Genomic DNA, 24,407 nt, shown 5'->3' with positions numbered 1-24,407 from the left:
CTGTTGCTATCCTTGCTATTCTTGTTGCTGTTTTTGTGGCCATCCATTTTGTTTGCTCATCTCATACAAGACGATAAAAAAATTGGAAGGGACACTTAAGCTCCACTTTAAATGACGTGATAGCGTAATAGGCTAATTGCCATATATGGAGAAAGCCATTCTCTATTTTACATTCATAGAGATCCCTGGGAGTTCCCATGCCCCTCTTGGCGCTGTGGTGCAGCGGTTAAGGGATGTGCCAGTGCCCTGCAATCGCAGGTGCTGACACCGATGTGGTTTGTGAGTCTCAGGTTGCTCTTCCCCAGTGCCACCTGGCATAGGGGGTGGTTTTTTCACAATGCGGTGGGCAGGTTGTGATGACACCACGAGGCCACGTGACCTAGGTGGCCCACCCGCCTCCTAGGTCGCTTCTCTGGGGATTTTTCGTGGAGTGCTCTCTCACGGTCAGCAACGCCGATGCCAGATTTTCTGCAACACGAGCTCCTTGATGCTACTGAGTGGAAACCAGTTTTAGGCAGAGTAAGGAGGTGCTCATCGGAGACCCTCTTTCCTCCCCTCTCTGGTGTGGTGTGGTGCAGACCCCGGCCAGCACCCCACCGTGGTGGCGGCCCTGCTGGGGGCCCTCTGCCCCTGTGCCCAGAACCTGCTGGTGATGGAGACGGCGGCTGCCTCGGCGGGGGACCACCTGGCCGACCTGCAGTTCTGGGCCTCCGACTGGTTCCTGCACGACCTGCACCTGCAGGCGGCCGTGGCCCACGAGCTGGCCCAGGCCCTGGTCCAGATGCACAGCGTGAGAGCCCCCCACAGGGTGTCCTTCCTTCCTTCCTTAGTGGGCCTGTCCTGTGATACACCCTAAACACATAGATACACCTGTATGAGAGTAAAAAAGGGAGCTAGCTACTGATCAATTCGCGCTACAAGGAACATACACACGAAAACACAAACGGACGAAGCGTGTCTTTGGGGTGAAATGCTTGGGAAGTGGGCCTTTCTTTGAGCCCACCCTCAGTAGACTTAAACGCCTTATGGCCGCAGATGCCCTTGCTCTATAAAAGTTCATCGCCATCATCTTGCCACTCTGCTGGAGGGAAAGAGTATAGGTTCTTATTCTTTTTTTTGACCGAAACGATGATGGCTTCTTCTTCTCGTGCTGCCTTACAGGAACCCCCAGAGGAGACCCTGCAGCTGTGTGCTGTGGCTGAGTCCCTCTACAACGTGTTTGCTGCTCTGATGGTGAGGGCATGGGACGCTTTGTCCCACGACTGCTTTTTCATTTCTATTTCCTTTTTCGTCTTTGACATGCGTATGAAAGAATCTTGTTGTAACAAAAGTTTCTCGACAAATGTATGAGAGAAGCGTGGTAAACGTTGCACTTGCATGGTTTATAGTGAGACGGGACTAGAAGGGCACGTTATAATTCATGCAGCAGTCGACAGCAGTCATAAGCTCTGGTCTAGGAAAAGAAAAAAACTTTGCCAGCTAACTTTTAAATGATTTAAAATGTAATGCAGGCTATCTGCATGGCGTCTTACTGCATACAGTTCTTGTGTTGGCATTGTTGGCCCAGCAAACTTTTCTCGTCAACTGTGGCCTATCTGCAATGGGGCTGATGTCTGTGTCTACACTTGAAGGGGGAGGGCCATTGAAGGTAGGGCGTTGTTCATGGGCCTTTTGGAGGACAAGGCATACCCACGCGGCCTAGGAGCCTACATCGGTACACACATTCAACGACCGCCGCGTTGGCTCAGTGGTTACAGCGCTCGGCTGCTGACCCGAGGGACGCGGGTTCGATCCTGGCCGCGGTGGTTGAATTTCTTTGGAGGAGAAATTCTAGAGGCCTGTGTGCTGTGCGATGTCAGTGCACATTAAAGAACACCAGCTGATCGAAATTATCCGGAGCCCTTCACTACGGCGTCCCTCATAGCCTGAGTCGCTTTGGGACGTTAAGCCCCCATAAACCAAACCAAACCAAACATATTCAACGAATGCTCACAAATGCAGTTCACAGCTATTTGGGATGCTTTGCCCACAAAAGAGGCCAGTTCTAATAGATTTTTTTTTTTTTTCCTGGGGCGTGTTCTTGCTGTCTGAACAGTGCCTGGTAGTAGTCATAGGAGAAAGCACAGTTGGATGTATTAACCGTGTGGCACCAACGTACAAGACGCACAGACTATCTCTTAGGTGCACTGGTCACACCACTGACGCTAACATTGTAGCAGAGACAGTTTTACATGGGAATGTTTCACAGGGCGGAAAGGTGGAAATTAAATAGCATCATTCATTACAAAGCATCTAGGTCAAGCAGCATGGTGGTTGAGACTTGAGAAACTCCACTGTGGCAATCTTGGAAGCGACATTTAAGCACCCGAGTATTTGAAGTCGGAGATATTTGAGAATTAGGATATCATATATTTGAAAGCCTCATTGAATTTATTCAACTGGCTATCTTTGGATTTGAGTATGAAATTTTATTATTTGCTCAGTAGTACTAAAGATCAGTGTGATTCGACCAATGATGCCTTCGCACAAATGTTAAGCGGGCTTGAAATCAGCATTGTGTGCCTATCTAAATGCCATGCAGGAGGTTTTAAAAATAAAACGTGGAGTCAAAGCTTGTGTGTGTAGTGAAGTGGAGCCTGTACAGGTGGTCCCCATGGCAACACCCGTGCTCTTGTCAAGCACTGGCATACGTGTGTGGCACTTTGTTCTTGCCTTACTGATGTCCAGTGACTTTATTATGCTAGTGAGCAGACCAGGGTAGGGAAATGAGGGGCTTGTTTGACATACATGTGAAGGGAGCCAACAGCCACCGAAACTAAGGAGCATAATCGAACGTTTTTATTTTTTTAATTTCTGGTGTTAATCAATGTTACTGATTTGAAAAGAAAACAACCATAGCCACCAGTGGGATCCAAACCCGCGACCTCTGTGTTGTTGTGGTTGTTTTCTAATCAGTTATCTTTAAGCGATAAGATAATTGCACTACTAATCTCCCATTGACCAACACTGGAAATTTTTTAAGTTGGAGATGATTAGAATAGTTGGTGATGTGAAATTTGAGTGCAGCTGTTCAAATATTTTAGTTTTGTGATATGCTGCTGTCGCCTTGACAGGTGGTGTTTCCCTCTGCTACTACCTGCCACAGTTACTACAGTCGACGACCGATTTTTCGGACTCTCTAGGGGCCGCGAAAACGACCGAAAAATCGGGCAGTCCGGAAAATCAAATTTCACCGAAAAAATCACGAACTTATTACCACTATGCCGGAGAAAGCGGCCAATTGTATTGCACACATTCTAAAGCTCCTCATGACTATACAGTCAAGCCCACTTATAACAATATTCAAGTGCCATGGAAATACCATTGTTATAGCCAATAATTGTTATAACAGGGTTGTGCCAAAAAAAAAAGAAAAGATGACAAACTTCAGAGCATTTATTGACAGTAAATATCCGGAGTGGTTTGATTGTTCTAATGCCTGTAAAAGCTCGTTAATTCGAACTTCAGGGAACCGGAACAATGTTCACCGTTCACCGATGACCAAAGCACCGCCGTCACAGCGCCACCGGGAGTTTCGCGCACCTCCGGGTCACAGGAATCAAGCCGGCTTTCCGGAAGTGATTCTTACGGGAAATTCAAGAAGCATGCAGAACCAAGGGTGCGGTGACAGCTGAGAAGAGAAAAACCGCGCTGGCTGCATGCACGCGCATTGCACTGACTGATTGGGGGTACGCATGGCGCGCGTAGCCAATGCAGCAATGCAGCAGCTCTCGTGACGCGATGACGCCTGCCTCTTTTGCTTTCGTGGCGTTGCTGCGCCGGCTTAGTCCATTGGTCGGCCCCACACGTGCACACTTTTGTGTTGTAAGCATGGTTTTGCTGGTGTGGTTGTAGCATTCCCTTCTTTTTTTTCTATAATGGTTGACGCTCAATTACCAGATTTAATTGTTATAACCAATAATGTGCCTTGACAGCATTGCTATAAGCAGTTTATTTTACCATAGAACACATAGCAAAGCTGATGGTGCCATGACTGACCATTGTTATATCCGATATATTGTTATAACCAGTATTGTTATAAGTGGGCTTGACTGTATTTCGCCGCGCGAAATACCGTATAAACGCGTATAAGGGCCGCACTTTTTTTTTTTCCAGATTCGAGGGCCAATTTTCGAGGTGCGGCCCATACACGTGATATGCGAAAAAAAAATTTTTCTTAAGTAAAAACACACCAACCAGGGAATGAGCGACATTTATTCTACGTTGAATCGTCACTCGCAAAGTATTTAGACTCCTCAGCTGGTGCTGCGCTCTGGTGCACGCTCATGCCAAAAGAAGCCGCGCAGCATGTCCGCTGTCAACGCGTAGCCGTTGTTCCGAAATTCCATCACATAGCAGCTCTTCTTCCAGTTCAGGAAACTCGCACGGCTTGACTCGGAAAGCGCGCTTTTTGCAGCTTGTGTTTCTCTTTTGGTTGCACCATCATCGGACGCACTTCTCGGCCACGTCGAATTTCCCGCCCTTCGCATGCTTACCGACCGCGTTCGAGAGCTAACTCCCAGCCGTGTAGCTTAAGGTGCTTGCCCATCGCGCTAAAACTGTGAAGCTCAGCGGCAGCACGCGAAAGCCACTATCACGGCGAACGCGCTAACACGCATGCTGACACGCCACGAAAGGCTGGAGGTGGCGATACTGATGCCGATGTGAACAGCGGAAAATCACGACCGTGAAAAATGTTGATGATAATGATCACGGCGCCATCCATAGACGGCACTTGGAAGCTCCGGTGTGCGCGCGTGGCCTCCGCGAACGGCGCAGCGCCGGAGCAGATCGCAGCCGCGATAAGATCCGGCGGCGCGCTTCGATCGCGGAGGCCACGGCGTGCGCGTAGCCTCCGTGATCAAGCGCTCCGCGATCGTATTCGCGTTCCGTGTTCGGGACTAAAGACTCGGCACAGATGAGTTCCGTGAACTCAGACTACGGTTCAAGTTCGTGCGGCGGAAGACATTCAAGGACAGTACGAATTCGAAAACACGCGAGCGCCATGTGCCCACTCGCGCAGAATTTCAGCGTCGCAAGTTAAGAGGCTCCCTTTTAGCTTGAATTTCATTTTGTTTGATCAAGGTTTCGATCTCTCCTGCAGTTTGAATTAATGAGGTTCCACTGTACACATTATAGGCGGCTTGGGTACTGGCGGCGAGTGCGAACGAGGTCCGAAAAATCGAGCGGTCAGTTGCGGTGCGTCTGAAATTTCAAGCGCTCTTACATATTGGCTCTATAGGCCATGTCGCGGTGCCGCGAAAAAGTCTGAATAATCAAGCATATCCGAAAAATCAGGCGTCCGAATTTTCGCTCGTCGACTGTACTTGGTAATATCTTGGTATTGGTAATAGGCAACATGGCAATGTGCCCACAATGCCAGTGTCTAAGACGCAGAATCCAGGGACGGGTGCATAAGGGCTGCGCTCTAAGAATATACAAACATTCCCCCGGGGCTCCTTTGTATCAGTGGCTGTTGGCTTCCTTCTTATCTATTACACGAGGGCAAAGTGTGACGTGGGGAGACCATCTTGACAAACTATGAGTATAGTAGTGTGTGACTGTGGGTGGCCTCTCCTCCCTCTCCTCCTCCTTTCCAGGACCTGATGGTACACTTCCAGACCATCATCCTGCCGGAGGCCCTGAAGCGGGCCATGGAGAGCAGTGTGCTGGCCCTGGTCTCCAGCCTGCACCAGCCCCCACTGGGTGGGCCGGAGGTGGCCGACTACGTGGCAGAGCTGGTGGCAGACATGCGCCAGAAGGTGGCCGACGGGACGCAGGTGGGTGCTGCTGGTGACTGCATTGGCCACACCTGCCATCAGCAGCTGCAGACTTGCTGTTATTCACCTTGGCCATGGGGGCTAAGCAGACTGGGACAGCTTGTGCAGTCTGAAGCATCGATGTGTGCTTTGTTGATTTGCATAGTTAGGTGAAATCCAAATTAGGTGCGCTAACATTGTGTGACCACTGTTTTCTGCATTGTTTTATCGTTCGCCTGCCAGGTGTATTACACATGTGCATGCACGCACTCACCAAGAGCGCACTAAATTTCGGCCAGTTTCGCTCAGGGTATGACAAGTGATCAGTGCTAGCTTGTGACACCATGGACAATGCCATGCATGACTGTCATTGCCGCTGAACAAACATGAATAACCCCCGTGCCCTGTGATTGACTAGGCAGGTTCATGGCTGAGGAAAAGCATACCCCGTGTCACGGTCTGGGCTTTTCACCGCAGTAAAGTGACTTTTGAAGTCTATTTATTTTTCGGACTGTTACATTGTTTGGATCATTTTTCTGGTTCCGCTGAGCCCAAAAAATCATTTGGTGACTGTTGTGGGGAAGGCTTTAACTGCACTCGAAAGCTTTTCAGGACAAAGATAAAAGCAGATGACATTTCTCAGTGGTGAGCAGATTTGCTGTAGACATGCTGGCGTTTTCCTTTTTGTCTTCTGTAGTGTGCACCAACACCAGCTCTTGAAGACATGAAGGCTGCTTTCGAAGACCTGATGAAAACAGATGACGCTACTGGTGAGTGCCTTCGTCGGTTTCTCTGAGAGGAATCGGAAAATTTTGATGAGAGATGGCAAGTTTTTATGCAGCTTATGTGCCAAGGACCTTTGTTGGGCATTGTTTTTGTTTTCAGATGTGAAGGGCTGACATAATGTATATGCTTTTGTAAGGGCTGTCCCCATGTAAAAGCTGAACCCCCAATTTGGAAGTTAGTGATTAAAATAAAAAAAATGTCAGCCAAGAGAATTATGTCATGTGTGCATAATTGTGCTAGTGTGGTACATTCAGGTGGGAGCTAATAAAAGATAGCTGCCTGCAACACTCTGTGTGACAACGGACGCATCGTCTCACACACCAGACTATACGTGGAACCACGAGCACAGAGCATAGGCACTGTAACTTGTTTTGTGCAGTGTCATTTTCACCCGAAAGGACAAAACTTTGTCGGTGGAATCCCTTGCTGAGCAAAAGCCAGAATGGGGTGCACCAATGTTACCAACATGTTTCCTTGTGGTGACGTGCCAGCAGAATATGTGCCATAGTGGTGTACCGTTCGCCTGATGTCACTAGGCCTAGCATGTGTTGCGTTGAAGCCGTAGCGAAGGCGCTTTTAATCTAGTCACAGGTCATTTTAAATGGTGTAACATTGCCACCAGTTTATTGTCATGCAATAACCTCACATTAAAATAAACATATAATTGATTTCCACAAGGCCTTTGACAGAAAAGCACACGGAAAAGCAGGCCAGGTGAATCTAAGACTTAAATGTCGTGTGTAGCATTAGCACTATCCTTGGTGTGTTCTTGTCCAGCGGCATTTCTTCGACATCGTCAGGTTGTGGAACTGCATTTAGTGCATTCTACAGAAGGGTGTTGCTAGACATTTGTGGCAATTAAATAACTGAATTTGGATTTCGTTGAATCTCGCCTGACTTGCAGGACCAACACAGGGGAAGATGCTTCTCCAGGGTTTCCACGGCCTCTTTGCCAAGACTGCCACTGAGCTTGGCAAGTTTTACACTGTGATGGGTGGCATCAACCTCAGCTGGAAGACCGTCGACGTGGTGTGGAGCGCCTGTTCGCTTTGCGTGAGTGTTTTGTTGTTGGGCTCCTATTTGTCTGGTATTTCTGTGCTTGCTCTGTCACTCTTCAGCAGGGACACAAAGCACAAGTGCAGTATACGTGGTTCCTGGGCCGATGACCTTTTATTTGTCTACACTTCGGTCATGCTAGTCTCCCAACGCTCTCCTGCTGTTAGCACTCCTTCCACACTTTATTCTCACAGCTTCGAGGTACAATAACACCGTCCTTGGGCACTGCCATTAAGAGATCTATTGTAGCAGGTGCTTTCACCACCACACACACACACCTAACAGCGCTACACTGGTATCTCCTGCCTGAAATTTCACAGACTACCTGAAGCATTACAGGCATGTGTGAGGGCAACTTTGTGTCGTATTCAAGGAATGCAGCAAGCATTTCAGGCAAACTTGTTATCATGAGACTTCTGCCACAATATGACTTTATCATTGCCTCGTTTGACACTAGAACACCATCTGGTCTTTCCTACAGGCATTTCTTTACTCGCTTTGTGTTTACTTTCAGGCCCATTTAGTCGTGACCTGCCAGCAGCAATGTCAGTTGCATGTGTTGCGCTTGTGGTTGAGTGTGTCATTAAGAAGTGCCCCTTGAGTTCCTTGACCATTGCATTCTGCCATCATATAAGGTTGAAGTTCCACCATCGCTTCCAACGCATTGTGGTGGCAGCCTAGCTAGGTGTCGATCATCCGCACTGTTGTATCTACCTGTATGCATGATGACCTCTCTTACTGCGTCTAAGCAATCTTGAGCAGTGTAGCCAAATTTGTGAACGTTAGTGACAACATGTGTGTAACATTGTGGTGACGATGGGTGGTGGCAATGCAGCCGTCGCACCTGGACGTCCTCTCGCCGTACCTGGGGGACCTGGTGTTCCTGCAGTCGCTGCAGTGCATGCACCAGGTGTTTTCACCCCAGCTGCTGTCAGGCATGGCCGAGGAGCACGCCTGCCTGCCAGTCAAGCACTGCATCGCCAGCATCTACCGCACTCAGGTGAGGGATGTGGTGGAGACTGGATTGGCCAGCATGGCTGGGTATTCACAGGCATGCACCGATAAGAGAGTTGGGGATGTTGAGCATTGTTCAGTTTGGCAGATAATGCCCAGGAAGAGAGCACGAAGCGAGCCCTCTTTTATATCTTGCACAGGCTTTCTCCATCTGACTTGGGGCTGGTAGAACCGCTGCCCATTACGCCAGTGTTTTTGCCCTTGCACGCAGTTGCCAGCATGACCCTTCTTTATAAGTGGCAAGAGCATGGCTAGCATGAGCAATGGATGGCAGTTGGGCACAGCCCTGATAGGACTCGCAGGACGTCACTGCAGCAAGCACAAGTGGAGAGGACAGAATTTGGGTCCAAAGAGACTGCTGTGCCTGAGTATTGCATCTGCTATCACACATTTGGGGAAACTTTCACTCATAAGATGCCCTACTTGTTTCAGTGTACAGTGGAACCTCGATTATACGTCCCCCGGTCATGCGACGACCCGCATTTTACGACGAATTTGTGCGGTCCCGGCAAAACCCCCATAGAGACAATGCATTAAAAACCTCGGTTATACGACGCAAATTTTAGAAGGACCCCGCTTCCTACGACGGCTGGCTCGTACCGTCCGTCAAAAAAGGTCGTCAGCAAACGCAGGCCTGGATGTACCGTATTTTCGCGATTCTAACCACCCCCCCTATTTTCGGAAAAAAATTTCTGAAAAAAAAAACTGCATGCGAATCTAAGCACCCCCTTTTTTGCGCGGAAGAGAGCGTTGCCGAGGCCGCCAAGTGCACTTGCTCTCTTTTTCGTCGAGCCTGTGCAGTCGGAGTCCCAAGGAGGCGCGGCCTGCCTGTTGTTGCGACTGAGAGAAGGATGAAAAGGAAAGCGCACGGGCCCGCCTACTGGCGTGAGCCAAGCCACCACCGCTGCCGAGGAGAGTTAAAAGATCAGAGGAAAGATAAAGAGAAAAGATAAGACGCGGGTCCCAGCAACAGATGCATCCGCAGGAGCCGACGCTGATGAAAAAACAGATAAGCGGGCAAGGCCGCGCTCGCCCAAGCGAGGACAGCGGCGTCCACGGTGCTTTTTGTAATGGAAGTAATGGATGCTTGTGCCCCACGATAAAACTTCTGAAGTGGACAACGATGCAGAGGTTTGCGCTCCCATTCCTAGTTACGCGGACGTGTTGCAGAGCGTCGACAACATCCGGCGCTTTGCTTGCGCGCGCGACGATGTTGGCGACCTACTGCCGGACGTGGCAGCCCTTGAAAGAAAGTTGATGCGCCGAGGTTGGGCAAAGGTGCAAAAAAAAAAAATTACCGATTTTTTTTAAACTGTAATAAATATTTTTTTACAAATCTGTTTCAAACAAATGCTGGGTTTTGTCTTTTTTTAATCTGATTGGCGTACTTGCCGCGGGCTTGAAGCCGGTCAAAAGTTTTCGGCGCAAGGCCGAGCGCCACTGGCCGCATTCTTTGATTTTCGATTATACGACACCCGGATTATACGACGGTTTCGCGCGGTCCCCTGAACGTCGTATAATCGAGGTTCCACTGTAATCGTTCTGAACAAGAGAAGGGTGCTGGCAAAAACGTCTGCGTCTGTCTGCTGTCAGTGAGCATTGAAGGTGACCCAACGATTTCGTGCAGTATGTTTCTTGCTGTCAGTTTTTTCACATCACGGGAGGACATAATGTGTGGCAGGTTCTCTCTCTCTCCCTCTGCTGATGGTTTCCTCTTCTCTCTGTGCAGATCATGGGCCTGCCGTCCCTGGCGGTGAGTGCTTCCCTGTGCGCTGCCCTGTCCCCGCTGCCACCCCCCAGTGGCCAGCCGGCGGGCAGCCACACCCTGGAGTCCCTGTCCACCGGCTGGGCAGCCAGTGCGGAGGCCCTCTCGGCCGTGGCGTCCCTGGAGGCGGCCCGTCGCCACCGGGACCTCCTGGCCCGGCTGGACCAGGCGGAGGGGGCCCTGAGGGTGAGGCTGCACCGGTGCCAGCTGCGCCTGGCCTCCCACCACTGGCTCCACCAGGAGGCCCTGCCCAACCCCGGGGGACAGACCCTGCCCGCACGGTGAGAGTGCCTTGCTTTCACTCTCTCTGCTTTCCTCCTCCTCTTCTTCATCTACAGTAGGCTGAGTGTGTCCGTGATGCTACGCACCCCTAGCTGTGGTTTTTGTTTTTCTTCAGAAAAATTCTCACAACTTCAGTGCATGTCCATCGCATGGAGGCGTCATAACGGAATTGCACAAGCAATTCCCCTAATGATTGGCCACTGAATGGTGTATATTTTTAAACGGAAAGCTAATAATATAATTATGGGGTAAACAAGGGGCGAACCTTTGCATTTTTTACATCCACCAAAAATTTCGAGTTCCATCGCGGTGGCTCAGTGGTCACTGACCCGAAAGACACTGGTTCGATCCCAGCCACGGCGGTCAAATTTCGATGGAGGAGAACTTCTAGAGGCGCCCGTGTGCTGTGCGATGTCAGTGCACGTTGAAGATACCCAGGTGGTCGAAATTTCCAGAGCCCTTCACTACGGCGTCCCTCATAGCCTGAGTGGCTTTGGGATGTTAAACCCCATTAAAATAAACTAAACATGTTCATAGGCTTGATGCTGGCTACGGAAGAAAGGTGAGGGTGAAACGCCCGTGTACCGAGGTTTGTCTTCTGAAGGATCTGAAGGTGGTTGGAATTAGCCTCGAGACAACCACCCGTGTGTGTGCCTGGTAGCCATGGGGGCGTGTTGGGTGTGTGCAGGACCACCCTGCTGGCGGAGATGCGCAAGGCGGCCCAGGCGGTGGGCTCCCTGGACGCCACCCTGCACGAGGCCCGGGAGGCCCACCTGTCCCTGGCGGGGGCCGTGGAGCAGCGTCTCAAGTGGGCCGGGGGTGCCAACCCAGCCCTGGCCGACACGCGCACCAGCTTCACCCACCTGGTGGCCCAGTGGACGGAGCCCCTCCAGGTATCTGGTGGTGGTCTCCCATTGGGACAGGAACACTGCTCGTGGGCACAGGGAAGAAGGCAAACTGAATACTAACTAGCTTTTAGCTAGGGATCCAGATGTTCTCACAAGCATGCCTTGTATGAATGTTGACAAATAAAATTGAATCAATCAATCAATCAATCAATCAATCAATAATGCACTGGGGGGGGGGACATTCTAGAATCATTACTTAGATTGTGTGCACGTTTGAGTGTTTCATTGCCACAGTTGTTCCCACCCACATGCAGTAAGTAGGATAGCAAGCTGGGCTGGGTGCATGATCTTCATTTCAAAATGGAAAAACGCTGCGCAAACAGGATTGTTAGACAAAAAAACGGGCACTTGTAGTGTGTCTTTCTCATTCTTCGTCCAACGCCTCCATTCACGCTGTATTCTTCCTTTGAAATCTTACCCACGTGTATTGCATTCTTGCATCTCTTCTCACGTGTGACATGTATCAGTGTAGTTGGTTCACAGTTCTGTCTTTCATTTACTTCTGAGTTGAGTTACGCACAATTTCTGTTGTTGAACTGAACCTACTCAGAACGCATATGATGTATCATTACCAGTTCAATTTTGTCTTGTCTTTCCTCGTTTAAGAGCATTCATTTTTCTGTTCTTCATTTCATTCTACAGATGGAGTCAACTCCTTTAACAGGGGTATAATGCCACAAGCTTTGGTTTATTTGTTTCTATTCAGCATGTTCTTTTGTCTTGTTTTTTAATAACTGACCAAGTGCAGTTTTGAATATGAAGTGCAGTTCTTTTAGAGTGCACAGTCAAACCCAATTACAAAAAACCCCAGGTAGGGCTAGTTATGCCTTATATCCAACCCCTGAAGCTGATTCAATGTTATTCATGTAAAACGTACTGTCTGTAACAAACTGTACTTAGGACACACCGAACTCTGAGCGCACACAATCGATTGGCGCACACACTCACCAGCTCTTGGCAGCAGATTAGAAATTTTTCTGGGATAGGGTGGCTGACAGTAGTGGCAAGATTGGACCAATAGGAGTCCAGTGGGAGAGGCTCCTGTGCTGAACTCTACTCTGTTGATGAAGGTGACAACTCTACAAGTGCTCGGGGATGCTTCCACAAAGGGGCTGGGCTCGAGTCTGTCTTTGATTTAGATTGTGCAAATGGCCTTGCTGCACGAGTCTGAGAGGTTGAGCCCCCCCCCCCCCCCACTGGGGTTGTGTTCCTGCAGGCGCTGAGCACAGTTGCGTCGGAGGTGTACGAGGCGAGCGATGCTCTGCTGCTGCACGAGTCGCTGCGCACGCGCACCACGGAGGCCCTGTCGTGGGATGCAGGCCTGCTGGGTCTGCTCAACCGCTGCCAGGAGAGCTGCATGCTGGCCGAGGGGGCCTCGGCACCCCTGTCCCCCGCCGAGCAGCAGCTGCTGCAGCTCCAGGGTGGGGCCCCCCTGCCGGCCGAGGCCAGCGTCGAGTGGCTGCGCTCCCTCCTCGATAAGGTGCCCATCCACCCATCCACCCACTCTCTTAGTGCTGGTCTGAAACTCTGCAGGCCTCGGCCAGTGTCACCAACAAACATGCCGCTGCGGTGGCTCAGTGGTTATGGCGCTCGGCTGCTGACCCGAAAGGCGCGGGTTCGACCCCGTCCGCGGCGGTCGAATTTCGATGGAGGCGGAATTCTAGAGGCCCGTGTACTGTGCGATGTCAGTGCATGTTAAAGAACCCCAGGTGGTCTATATTTCCGGAGCCCTCCACTACGGCATCCCTCATAGCCTGAGTCGCTTTGGGACGTCAAACCCCATAAACCATATTTGTTCTCGGGTAGGAACGACTGTTTACTGTTGATGTTCAGGATAAAATCTACCAGCTGAGCAAGCTTTCTTATGGCACCTGCAGTGATTGGTCAGTGCCTCAGGTGCTCAGCTGATGAGAGCCCCCAGTCACGGGATGCTGGCCACAGCAATGTCATTTCACTGGTGACACAGCACAAAAATGCTCGTGTGCTGTGTGATGTCAGCGGATGTCAAAGGAGTCCAGATGATAGACCTTTCCACAAATTGCAGCGCCGCGCCATCCCCTAGCGGATCCGCGCAAAGCATGATGGGAGAAAGGAGCGATCGCCTCCCGCGTCGGCTGCTGTCAAGCGTGTTGCTGTGTTGTGCCGCCGTGTTCAGGCGTTGTACGTCTTCTCGTGCGCGTTGTTGGTTGCCTCTTAGCAAAATGTTGCAGCGCACTGCTGTGGTGGTTATCTGTTAGTCTGTCTAAGGGAGTGCTTAAAGATAATATTACAGCAATGAACATCTACCGCGTCAGCATGAAATTTCTCAGGAGTGCGCCGATGAGCACGAGTGCACTCATACTGTTGTTTACATCGCTGCGTACGAACAGCTAGTGCTCGTTTTCATGACATAAAACGCAACCGGCGCTTTAGTTCTATTAAACAACCTGTTTTCGTTTTTACCGACAGTAGCCGTGCTTGTTTACGCAGTGTGATAATGTGTGGGAAGCGATGATGCGATCGCACGCCTGAGAAACACTTGACAGCGGGCTGTTGACATCGCGCAAAACTGGCGCTTCTCGCTTCTTGCCCCGGCTTCCTCCGACGTGACCAGTACTTTATTTTAAACTAATTTATCCAGAAGTATGTTTGGCGACCGTTCGCTTTAACTGAAACGGCCTGACTTGTTATCCACAAGCTAGCGACAGCGACGACTGCTGCTGGCCGTAAAGCACGGCTCGGCAGTTTGGGTCACACCGGCGTTTCCCGTTCATCATATGCGTGCCCTGTGATGTAAGCAATAGTTGATTTCAGGTCACTGTTGCCAAAACTACACTCGGTGACCATTTTCATTCGCTAAAGCTTATGATTCGCTCTTAACAACCGCCGCAATCACAGATCCAACCCTGCGGACTCGCTAGGCCTAGTCGTCGCGGAAGGGAAGGGAGTCGTCGACGAAAATTAATTTGGCAAATGCTTATCGCTGGGGAGATTTCAGATGTGGATATATGAAATATAGCTGTCCGTTTCGCTCATGTAGAAGCGCGAACATATTCACATCGCCGCCTCATCACTGTGCTTTCGCTCAGCCGCCGACAAGGCTGACCGTCCGCCGATCGGATTCGTCGGTGTCGTTGGCCTGAAAAGCTTGTCCCACTGCAATCATATCATAGTAAACTAGATACAGTCGAACCCGGATATATCGAACCCGCATATTTCGAATTATTGGCTATATCGAACACACAGATTACCCCCTTGAAAATACTATGTAAAAGTATAGGACAGTTGCGTTGTATATCGAATTCCATTTTCGCCGGACATTGGATATATCGAACGCTGCGCCGCGCCCCTGGAAGGTGCGCTTTCCCCAAAGACATTCCTGTCCGGTCCTCAGCCGCCTCAGCGGAGTACATTTCCGCAGTCAGCAGGCGCAGGGCCCTTTCTTTTTTGTTCCCCGTTTTTGCGCCCCGCCGGCGCTAGCTTTCCCACTCCTCCTCTCCTCCTGTACCGCCGGCATGTGCTCCGTCAAGGTCATTGGAGATCAGCGAAGAGAGAGCGCCGCATGGAGACGCGCGGCGACCACGCTTCTTGGGGAAAGAGAGAGAGAGAAAACGGTCGCTCGTGGGCACATCGTGGGTCTGGGGAAAAGAGAGAGCTCAGAAAAAAAAAAAAAAAACGAAGCCCAGAGCGCCGATCTTTCTCCCTGCTCTTTCTTTTCCCTCTGTCGTTCCTTCACAGCCGCGTTGACTGCCGCTCGCATAGGCTTCGCTCTTCTGCGCCTCGCGTTTTTTTTGTGTGTGTGCCTGTGTTTCAACGCGCGACGTGAAGCAGGCCCCAGTAGCCAACTGTTTTGGCAAGGCAGGCCTTGAAGTGGCCGGAGATTAATGTCCGGAAGATTTAGATGACGATGAGTGCTTGGACGACGCGTTTCGCGACTTGTCCAATTTTCTCGGCGCCGTTCCGTCCGAAGTGACTGTTGAGGACTTTAACGCTGACAGCGAAGTTCAAGCGGTAGCTGGCGTTCAAGACGCCGACTCCAGCGACGACGAGGGCAACTGTGTTGTCGAAGAAACGCGTCCGTGCGCAGCCACTGAACTGGCGTCAGCGTTAGCCTGATTCGGCGCTGTTGCGGCGAAATGGAAGGCACTGTGCTCTCGCACCTGGACAGTCTCGAGAAGATCGAGGCCAGTGTTTTGAACTTCGTTTCCCAGGGGAAAAAGCAGCCCAAAATTAGTTATCTTTTTTTCCGCGAAATAAAGCGCTTTCACATTGCGCGCCCATACTATGTGATTCGCGGCTGTTCCAAACGGTAAGCCACAATTTGTTATGATCGGGAGTGCAGTTTTAGCCTATATCTGTATATCGAATTTTCGCTATATCGAACTATTTTCCGATCCCCATCGAATTCGATATATCCGGGTTCGACTGTATTTCACTATAATAACATGCTGCTGTTGAGCGTGACATATAAAGTGTCGTTGTCGGACTAGTGTGACCGTCGTCGTCGTTCTACACTGAAAACGAGCTGAGGCTTTGAATGCGTTTGGAAAGTGTCGTGTAGCACCGCGCACGTCCGTCGAGTCCGAATGTCATTCCAATTCTCGAATGTAATTCTGCTCAGATGTCATTCGAGCGTTCCCGTGTAGCACAGGTATAAGAAACAGCGATGGCGACGAGATGGCAGAGAATGGCTTTCCGGTGATCAGGCACAGTCGGAGAGACGAACGAAAAGACCGGAGCGCGGCGCCCGCGGCGCCGCGGCCATGGCCGCGGCGCTCCGTTTTCCCAGAGTGCTTTGCGCAGCCGCTTGGTGGCGCTGCAGAATTTGTGAAAAGGTCTATTGAAACTGATCCAGAGCCCTCACTCCAGCATCTGTCATCAGCAACACGCAGCTTTGGAATGCTAAACTCCACTTACCACAACACCGCTTTCTTGTAGCGCCTTCAAGCAAAAGATGTTACATAACTGTTTAAATGTCTTTGATGAAGGCTGAACATCAGTAGTGTTCACAAATTATATCAACTGCTGCTGTATTCAAGGCAGGAGGGGGCCTGGGCTGGTAGTTCACAAGTGATTTTTTTTTTTATTCCGTATCATTTATACCATTAAGGAGTAGGTGGACTATGTGACAAAACTAGAATGGGGTGAAGAAATGAAGACAAAAGAGGGAGTAAGCATCACCACTTGTTCGCTGAGTGCTTTGTGCTGTGTGCATGCTCTGAGCGGCAGCTTTTGAATAGCGGTCCCAGTTGAGTGGGTCTAATGCGTGGTGCCCTGTGCCCCCCCCCCATCCAGGTGGCGCTCAGTGCCTGCCGAGAACAGCTGGAGCAGGCCAAGACAAGCAGAGACACCTGCAGGGAAGCACTGCAGAAGCAGGTGAGGGCCTCTTCACCTCACGGAGCTCTGCTGGGGCTGCTGCCTTTGGATGCAAGGGCACACATTGAAGTATTCCGTCTCGTCTCGGGTGAAAATGCGAGCGAGATGTATACAAGCTGTGTGAGATAGCAACACCTCTTGGAAGTCGAGGTTATGAGTTCCTCTGTTGCAGTGTAGGCCTGGTGCGGAGCTTTCAAGGTGCAGTAAAATATCGTTACAAGGGACATGGTTAGCCAAGGGACACTTGGTTATAAGAGACATTTGAAAGTGGTTTGGTTGGTTTTCCAATGTTCACCATGTTAACACATCCCATACAAGATACGCTCGGTTACTAAGGGCAATTTTTTCAGGTCCCTAGAGTAAATTCTTCGCTATTTAAAAGAGACACAACCCAGATACACTCACGCAACGCGGCTGACATTGTACCTACTCATATGCGCTGCCCTTTTCGTTCCCTTGCCTCGATTCATGTCACACATCACATAGTTGCATTCACTCTCACAGCCCCGAAATTGCCATATCACAGACTGTATGTCCTCACTGAGAGATGGTGAACTTCTTCCTCAGCTACTTCACGGTTACAACCCCGACGATGTATTCAACGCGGATGAACTTACCTAGTCCAACTCCTCAGTGTTTTTAGAATTTTAGGTTACAAGAGACCTTGGTTATAAGAAACATCTTTCTTGGGTCCCTTGAGTGTCTCTTGTAACGAGGTTTTAGCACAAATGATCACTGAACCATGTGCAGGTGTCGACGCTGCGAGCTGATGTGCTGGGAAAGCACCACGAGCTCCTGTCTGAGCTGCGCTCCCTCCTCAAGTCGTTGGCACGCCACGAGGATGTTGCTGTGCAGGAGTACCTGTCCACCTACCGCAAGGTGAGCACCTTCCACTCTGCTGGTGCTTAAAAGCTTAAAACTTAAAAGAAAGGAAACAATAGTCCATTTAAAGTGGCACTGGGAACAAATTGGAGTTGGCCTATATTGATTGATTGCTGCATTCTAGGGAACAAAGAGTAAGTTTCTCTAAGGAGAGGGGAGCTTTTGAAAGACAGATAAGGGACAAGGAATGGAGTATAAATGGAATTTTTACTAGAGGCTATGTTCTAGGCATGTAGCCGTCGCGGTGGCTCAGTGGTTATGCCTCTCGACTGCTGACCCAAAAGATGCGGGTTGGATCCCGGCTGCGGCGACTGAATTTTGATGGAGGCGAAATTCTAGAGGCCCATGTGCTGTGCAATGTCAGTGCACGTTAAAGAACTCCAAGTGGTCGAAATTTCCGGAGCCCTAAGCTACGGCCTCCCTCATAGCGTGGCTCACTTTGGGAGGTTAAACCCCCCGAACCATGTACCCATTTTCTAGCCATATGAAAATAGTTTTTTATGCGAAGCATATTACTCGCACAACCGAGCTCTTCCTTGCTGCGCCGCGCATGGCCACGTAGCGACCACTTGACCTTCATCGGCGCACCACGTGATATGACGTCACAAGAGCTGTGAAAGCTGGAGCCTCGTGCGCTCGCTTGCGGACGCGCAGCCTCCGCCGGTGGCCTAACTCCCGCTCCTACCGCTAGGAGATACTGACGTCACGCAAAAGGCGACGCACTCGTTGAGTCAGTTGAGCAGCGAGATGTCGGCCAGGGAGAGGGCGGCTCGCCAGACCGCAATGCGCAAGTTACAAAGCGCCACGGGAACGGGAGAAGAACGAGAAGTACGGCTTGCCAAGCGACGTGCACAGTATGCAGCTAGACGGCAGCGTTCGACAACCGATGCCGAGGTGAAGGATGAAGCTTTGAATACTTCTACTCGGTTCGAGCGGTGAAATGCTAACAAACGGAAAATGCGTGCTGAAGAAACTCCTGAACAGCGGGAACAGCGCCTTGTATAGGAGCGTGCTTACCGGAAGAAGCAACGTGAGAAACGAAAGGAGCAGCGCGCAGAAGAAATGGTTTTACTGCAGACTCAAGAATGTCTCACCGATGCCGACTATGCTTCGCATCCTAGGCTTAACCATAAGCTAAGCCAGGCCATTTTTTTTTTTTTTTGGTTCGAAGTGAATGTTTTGAGTTCTTATGGCACACACAGAAGTTTGAACGGCGTGATAGGCATTTTCAAAATCATGTTGTTGTTTTTTTAACACAGAAGGTCATCACAAGAAAAAAAAATGCATTGAAGCTTTGTGACACTCTTTGATGATGCATCAACTTTCCGTCAAAATTGCCATTGGAGATTGGGGGAGCTACCTGGTTGTGTATGGGGGGCCTATGTGTCTGCGGGGTGTAAGACTTGCATGTGGGGCCTCCGACTGCTGCTCTTAATTGCGATTGCATCATTGTGCAGCTGTTGCTTTTAAGCAGTGACTGCATGGGCACCTGCTGGGTGTACCCACCCTTCTCCCTGTGTCTCATGCTAGCTGTCCTTCTTGCTTGCCCCATCGCGATTGTTTAGTGAATTGCAGCTGTGGCAGCTGCGGTCAGCTCAGACTCGTCCCGCGAAAGTCGAAGGAGCCGTGCGTCCTCCGTTTGGAGAGAATTAGCATTGCACAGTCCATTTCTACCTGCTTGTGTCTGTTGCTGCGCGTATGTGCAGAGCAGCTTCGGCGTACGCGCGGGATCGCAGGCATGTGGTGCGAAGGTCGGGCTTTCTTTGGTTGTGTGTGCAATGCAGTGCCTTCCCAGAGGAGGGACGCTGAAGTGAAACCACGCACAGCAAGAGTTACAGAAACATCGTTTGCTCAAGGCAAATACTTAAGAGATTCCAAATACCAAACATTCAGATCGAATCGAGCATTGAACACTTTGCTATTAGACCAGATACTCAAAACTGTCAATTATTCGTGCATGCCTGCTGTTTTTGCAGGCAGATTGCAATCACATCCAGGACTTGTGTGTTTGTCGATGTCTGTGGGTAGACGACATCATCGTCCACTTCCCATCAGCGATCGTACTAGTCCGTAATTCTGTAGAATTCGTCGTCACAAGTTTGAACTGCGTGGTGGAAAAGTATATTCCCAGTTAACCACAAAATTCTTGCAAATGAATACGTTTTTGTAGTAAAAGAAATTCGAACTGAGCCAAGCAAAAAATCAAATTTCAATAAGAAAAAAGGTGTGAGGGATTTATTCTCCCTCTCTGTTTATTGGGTTTTGATTCGAATATGAGGCTGTCTGGGTTTTCTGTCACAGAAACAAAGGAGACATGATGCAACAACTCTGCTGCTCTGTGGATTGATTATCAACTAGGGTAACAGTAACTGCTTTGAAGGAGCCCATGCTTGTTCAATTGGGTCTGTGGCTGCCATCTGAGCAAGCAGCGGGTGTGTCCATGTGTGAGCCTGCGTTGTGCAGCTGAGGTACAGTTGGCCACAGACACCTCTTGACTGACTTTTCTTTCTTTCTCTCTCACCCTGTGCCCAGTTCTCGGAGCGTGCCTCCGAGCTGGTCCGGACCCTGCTGGCACCGGATGCAACACCCAGTGACAGTGTCCAGGAGGCCCTGTCGGAGCTCATTGCCATGGTGCCCCGCGTCTACCAGGGGCTCACAGAGCTCGCCAGTGCCCAGGGTGAGGTCACCACCGCATAGCTTCTGCACCTGCTGCCCTGTTGTACGACTGTTTGTGAACACTTGGGGGCGATGGTGGGGTTTTGTTCAGATACTGGCTGTGACAGTAGCCGACCGATATTTCGGACTCCAATAATTCGGACTAGCGTGATATTTTGGACTTCACTGAGGAACCATCGCACACCTCATAGGAACGTGTACATTTTCACGACCGATATTTCTGACTTTGCGGAGTCTAAAAGTTCGAACTTTAGGACTAATAGGCGCCAACAATATTTTGGTGATCGTTTTTCAACCGAAAGTTTGTTATTTCAGCCTAATATAGACGCGAGCGGGCATCACTGTCACTACAAACCCATTTGCCGCCACCATGAAAGGCGCCATCTTGAATTTATTTATTTATTTTTTTAAGTTATTTATTTTTTAAGTTCACGGATTTTTTGGACTGTTCGATTATTCAGACCATTTTTCGGGTCCCGCCGAGTCCGAAAAACCGGTCAGCGACTGTGCTAAGAACAGGTTCCTTGCATGCACAGTAATTGCACAGCGACCTTACCATTTGTTTTATCACGGGCGTGCTCCGATCGTGACGTCGCCATTATCAGTGCAGTTTTTTTTTTTTGCTCCACATTCTCTAGTGTTTAACCCGGTTTTCCTTCATGAAGAGTGGTTGCTGACCCACGTGTCATTGTTTTGAACCTGCAAGAGACATCAAATAAAAATTTACATTATTATTTTTGGACCTTCGTGTACATGTGTACCTTAGTTAAAATCAAAGGTGGCTGTTACAATTCAGTGCCAGGCAGTGATTGGTGGTGTTCTCTCCACTTAAATAATGGCGCTTGCTTCACAAACTGGCTGGTCTCTCCAATGATGCCCCCGTGTACTGTCCTGCACCCACTGTGGTATATCATCCATGGAAGGATATGAGCATACTTTTTCCAGAGCCCCCACACTTGATGTGCGTGATTACTCAAGCGGATAGGAAAGTGGGCGTATCAAGACATCAGTAGAACTTCACTGATAGGTTCTTGCTTTCAAGAAAATTCTGTTGACTGTGGTGTATTACAGAGATAGCTATTGAGCGCCTGTTTCTGGGTTTTGCGTTACAATAGCAGTAGCAGTATGTCGCAGTATGCCGTAGTCGTCGGCTTAACCGATGGGTGCGTTGCCATGGGAACCTCTCCAAGGGTGGTTACCGTTGAAGGAGGAAGGTATCACGTAAGTGGTGAAATGCGTAACCAGTGGGTGGTTTCCACGGCAACTGTCCGGGAAGTGGTTGCCGTGGAAGGAGGTGAGGGTATGGCAATTGCATAAGAATTCGTACCGGTTAATGTGGTTACCGTGGCACAGGAGAAAGGTGTATGGCGAGAGCATAAGGCGCAAGCGGAGAGTGCCTTCTTAATAAATGGGAATCACCTGAAAGGTAGCTACCCTGGAAGGAGGGGGAGGGTGTGGGGAGAACGTAGGAATGCGTAACAGTAGGGTGGTTATACCGGGAACCATCCGGAAAGTGGTTACCACAGAAGGACAGTGTGGCGAGAGTGAAGGAATTTCCAAACAAAGGATGTTAACCCTGCAACGGGGAGAGTATGGCGAAAGCATAAGAAGGCACAATCAGTCGGCGGTTGCCTTGGAAAGCACCCGCAGGGTAGTTACCCTGGAAAGATGAGGAAGGTTACCAGAGAAGGAGGGTATGGTGAGAGTGAAAGGCGCGACAGCTATGTGGTTGCCATGGTAACCGACTGGAGAGTAGTTACCATAGAAGGAGGAGGAGGGTTTAGTTTATGGGAGTTTAATGTCCCAAAGCGACTAAGGCTGTGAGGGACGCCGTAGTGAAGGGCTCTGGAAATTTCGACCACCTGGGGTTCTTTAACGTGCACTGAGGGTTACCGTAAGTGAGAGTGTAGGAAGGCATACCACAGTAACCATCCTGAACACGGTTACCACAGAAGGAGGAAGGGTTTGGCAAGAGCAGAGGAATCTAGCACGGCCCACCTGCAGCAGCTGCTGCGAAACCCGCCACTAGAGGAGAGAATCATCGGTAGCACCATGCACCTAAAGCAGCAGACTGGAGAGGAAACTTTGACAAAGAGAGACTGTGTGTGGAAAACTAGAAAGAGTGCTGTAGAACAATGCAGGTGTGAGGTCGCTCTCATATTCTCTGCCAGAGCATATTGTAAAATATGAATACCTTAACATCTGTCGCTGAATTCCACGTTACCCAGTGGTTACCGTCCTGTTGGTTTTTTTGCACAAGAGTCTTTCCTCAGATCATCTTCCTCAGAGCATACCTCATGCTGTGTTATATTTGGAACCTTTGGAACCATGCTTGAGCATCAACCTGTTGCAGGATGCATTGTCTACAACTCACTGGTTTTGTTCTTTTCATTGTTTTTAGATGGTCTTGACCAACCCAAGAATGTGACAGTGAGCAAGAGTGTTGAACAGACACCCGACCGGAAAGTCAACAAGGACCCCAGGACGGGAAAAGGTACGTTGTAGCCCTCACCTTATATCTGTGCGGAGTACCTGTCTAGCCATAATTTTGGAAAGGGGGTGGGATTTTCCATCTAATAGGGGTTGCTCCCTGTTTGAATTACAAAATTTCATGCAGCAGATTTTAAAGGGACAGTGAGGAGAGCTCAGTTAATATTTTTTTAAAGCAAAATCCGATCGTTCGGCATTTCATGGCTTTGTTGCCACTTGGCCGGCAGCGAAAGATGCATTTATTTTAAAGAAATTTGGATCCGAAGTTGAAAAAGTTTTTCCCGCCGCTCGGATTCAAACTTGGGATTCTCTTATGACGACACATGACTGAGTGACGTGAAACATGACGTGCGCATGACATAGCGCAGACTTCGTGATTTCTGGCGGCCAGCAGTGCGGCCTAGCAGCAGCCGAAAAGAAAGCTACCGCCGGCCACACGTTGAAGGCATCTATCGGCTATTGCAGCCGTCACTACTGTCGCTTCATTTACGTTTGCACTGCTGTTTTGCCAGCGTTACGATGGATCCCGTTCTCGAAGCCGTCAACGAAGTTCTCGCAAATAGACACCTTTAGCATACCGTGTACCTTGTTACCGTTAGCGGAATACCGGGAGCCTGCCTAACGCCAGCGAGCAGGTGCTGATTGGTCCCGATGCTGCAGGCGCGCGCGTAGCTGCCGGCTACGTGGCGCCATCTGCCGACGTCAAGGAGATTTGTGCATGCATTGGCTGCGCCTCAGTGATTTGTGGTTTCTCGTGTCCTAGCGTTGCTAGAACCATTGGTTCTAGCAACACTGTTTTGTCCTATGACGTCATTACGCTTGTGCTTGCGAGTTTGGCCTGTGGCGGCGATACCTGTATTTTGGTTCTTGCTCTTTTCTACGTTACAAGAGCTTTGTTGTCAGTATAAGTGGCGTTTTTGTAATCGGGAACTGGTATTCTGTTGATACAAGCCAGCTTCAATTTCTCCTCAGTGTCCCTTTAAGGCCTTGAGTGCGCACTTCTTATGACCAGAAGCCAACTGGTTTTCCGAATTCTTCATCAGTTGCAAGGTAGCCATCGCACCCAGTGTTATATTTTGGCATATGAACATGAAGTTTCAGCATGCCACTGTTAAAACCATTTTTGAATAAAATAGAAAGCAGTCTTCTATCCTCCTACAGAAGAATTTCCTCCTAAAGGGCTTGCAGCTTTTCCTAGTACTTCTAGGTCTTGTGAGACAACAGTTCAGGTGCTGTTTGTTAATGGCCTGACTGTGTTCTGCCTGCAGCCCTGCAAGAGCGAAACAGCTATGCTGTCGGAGTGTGGCGGAGGGTGAAGATGAAGCTGGACGGCCGTGACCCTGACAGCAGCAAGCGCTCCAGTGTTGCCGAGCAGGTGAGGGGGGTTGATGGCCG

At 49.9% G+C, this 24,407-nt stretch overlaps 1 protein-coding gene across 5 annotated transcripts in view; it reads left to right on the top strand.

The window, feature by feature from the left end:
• nonC (serine/threonine-protein kinase Smg1) overlaps nucleotides 1-24,407 on the top strand; it is a 135,571-nt gene that overhangs the window by 107,395 nt on the left and 3,769 nt on the right. For all 5 annotated transcript variants that reach the window (XM_089586421.1, XM_089586420.1, XM_089586418.1 and 2 more), the window contains 14 exons: nucleotides 579-790; nucleotides 1,162-1,233; nucleotides 5,640-5,819; nucleotides 6,496-6,568; nucleotides 7,489-7,637; nucleotides 8,476-8,640; nucleotides 10,384-10,700; nucleotides 11,390-11,594; nucleotides 12,826-13,089; nucleotides 16,884-16,964; nucleotides 17,715-17,843; nucleotides 20,379-20,523; nucleotides 22,924-23,016; nucleotides 24,281-24,387. In XM_089586421.1, the coding sequence (XP_089442547.1) occupies nucleotides 579-790; nucleotides 1,162-1,233; nucleotides 5,640-5,819; nucleotides 6,496-6,568; nucleotides 7,489-7,637; nucleotides 8,476-8,640; nucleotides 10,384-10,700; nucleotides 11,390-11,594; nucleotides 12,826-13,089; nucleotides 16,884-16,964; nucleotides 17,715-17,843; nucleotides 20,379-20,523; nucleotides 22,924-23,016; nucleotides 24,281-24,387 (2,192 nt within the window). The remainder of the gene's footprint in view (nucleotides 1-578; nucleotides 791-1,161; nucleotides 1,234-5,639; nucleotides 5,820-6,495; nucleotides 6,569-7,488; nucleotides 7,638-8,475; nucleotides 8,641-10,383; nucleotides 10,701-11,389; nucleotides 11,595-12,825; nucleotides 13,090-16,883; nucleotides 16,965-17,714; nucleotides 17,844-20,378; nucleotides 20,524-22,923; nucleotides 23,017-24,280; nucleotides 24,388-24,407) is intronic.

The sequence above is a fragment of the Amblyomma mixtum genome, chromosome 4, assembly GCF_055824585.1.
Source record: "Amblyomma mixtum isolate Tamu chromosome 4, ASM5582458v1, whole genome shotgun sequence".
Lineage (NCBI taxonomy): Eukaryota > Metazoa > Arthropoda > Arachnida > Ixodida > Ixodidae > Amblyomma > Amblyomma mixtum.
Note: the sequence above shows the minus strand (reverse complement) of the source record. Positions and strands in the feature narration are given on the sequence as shown.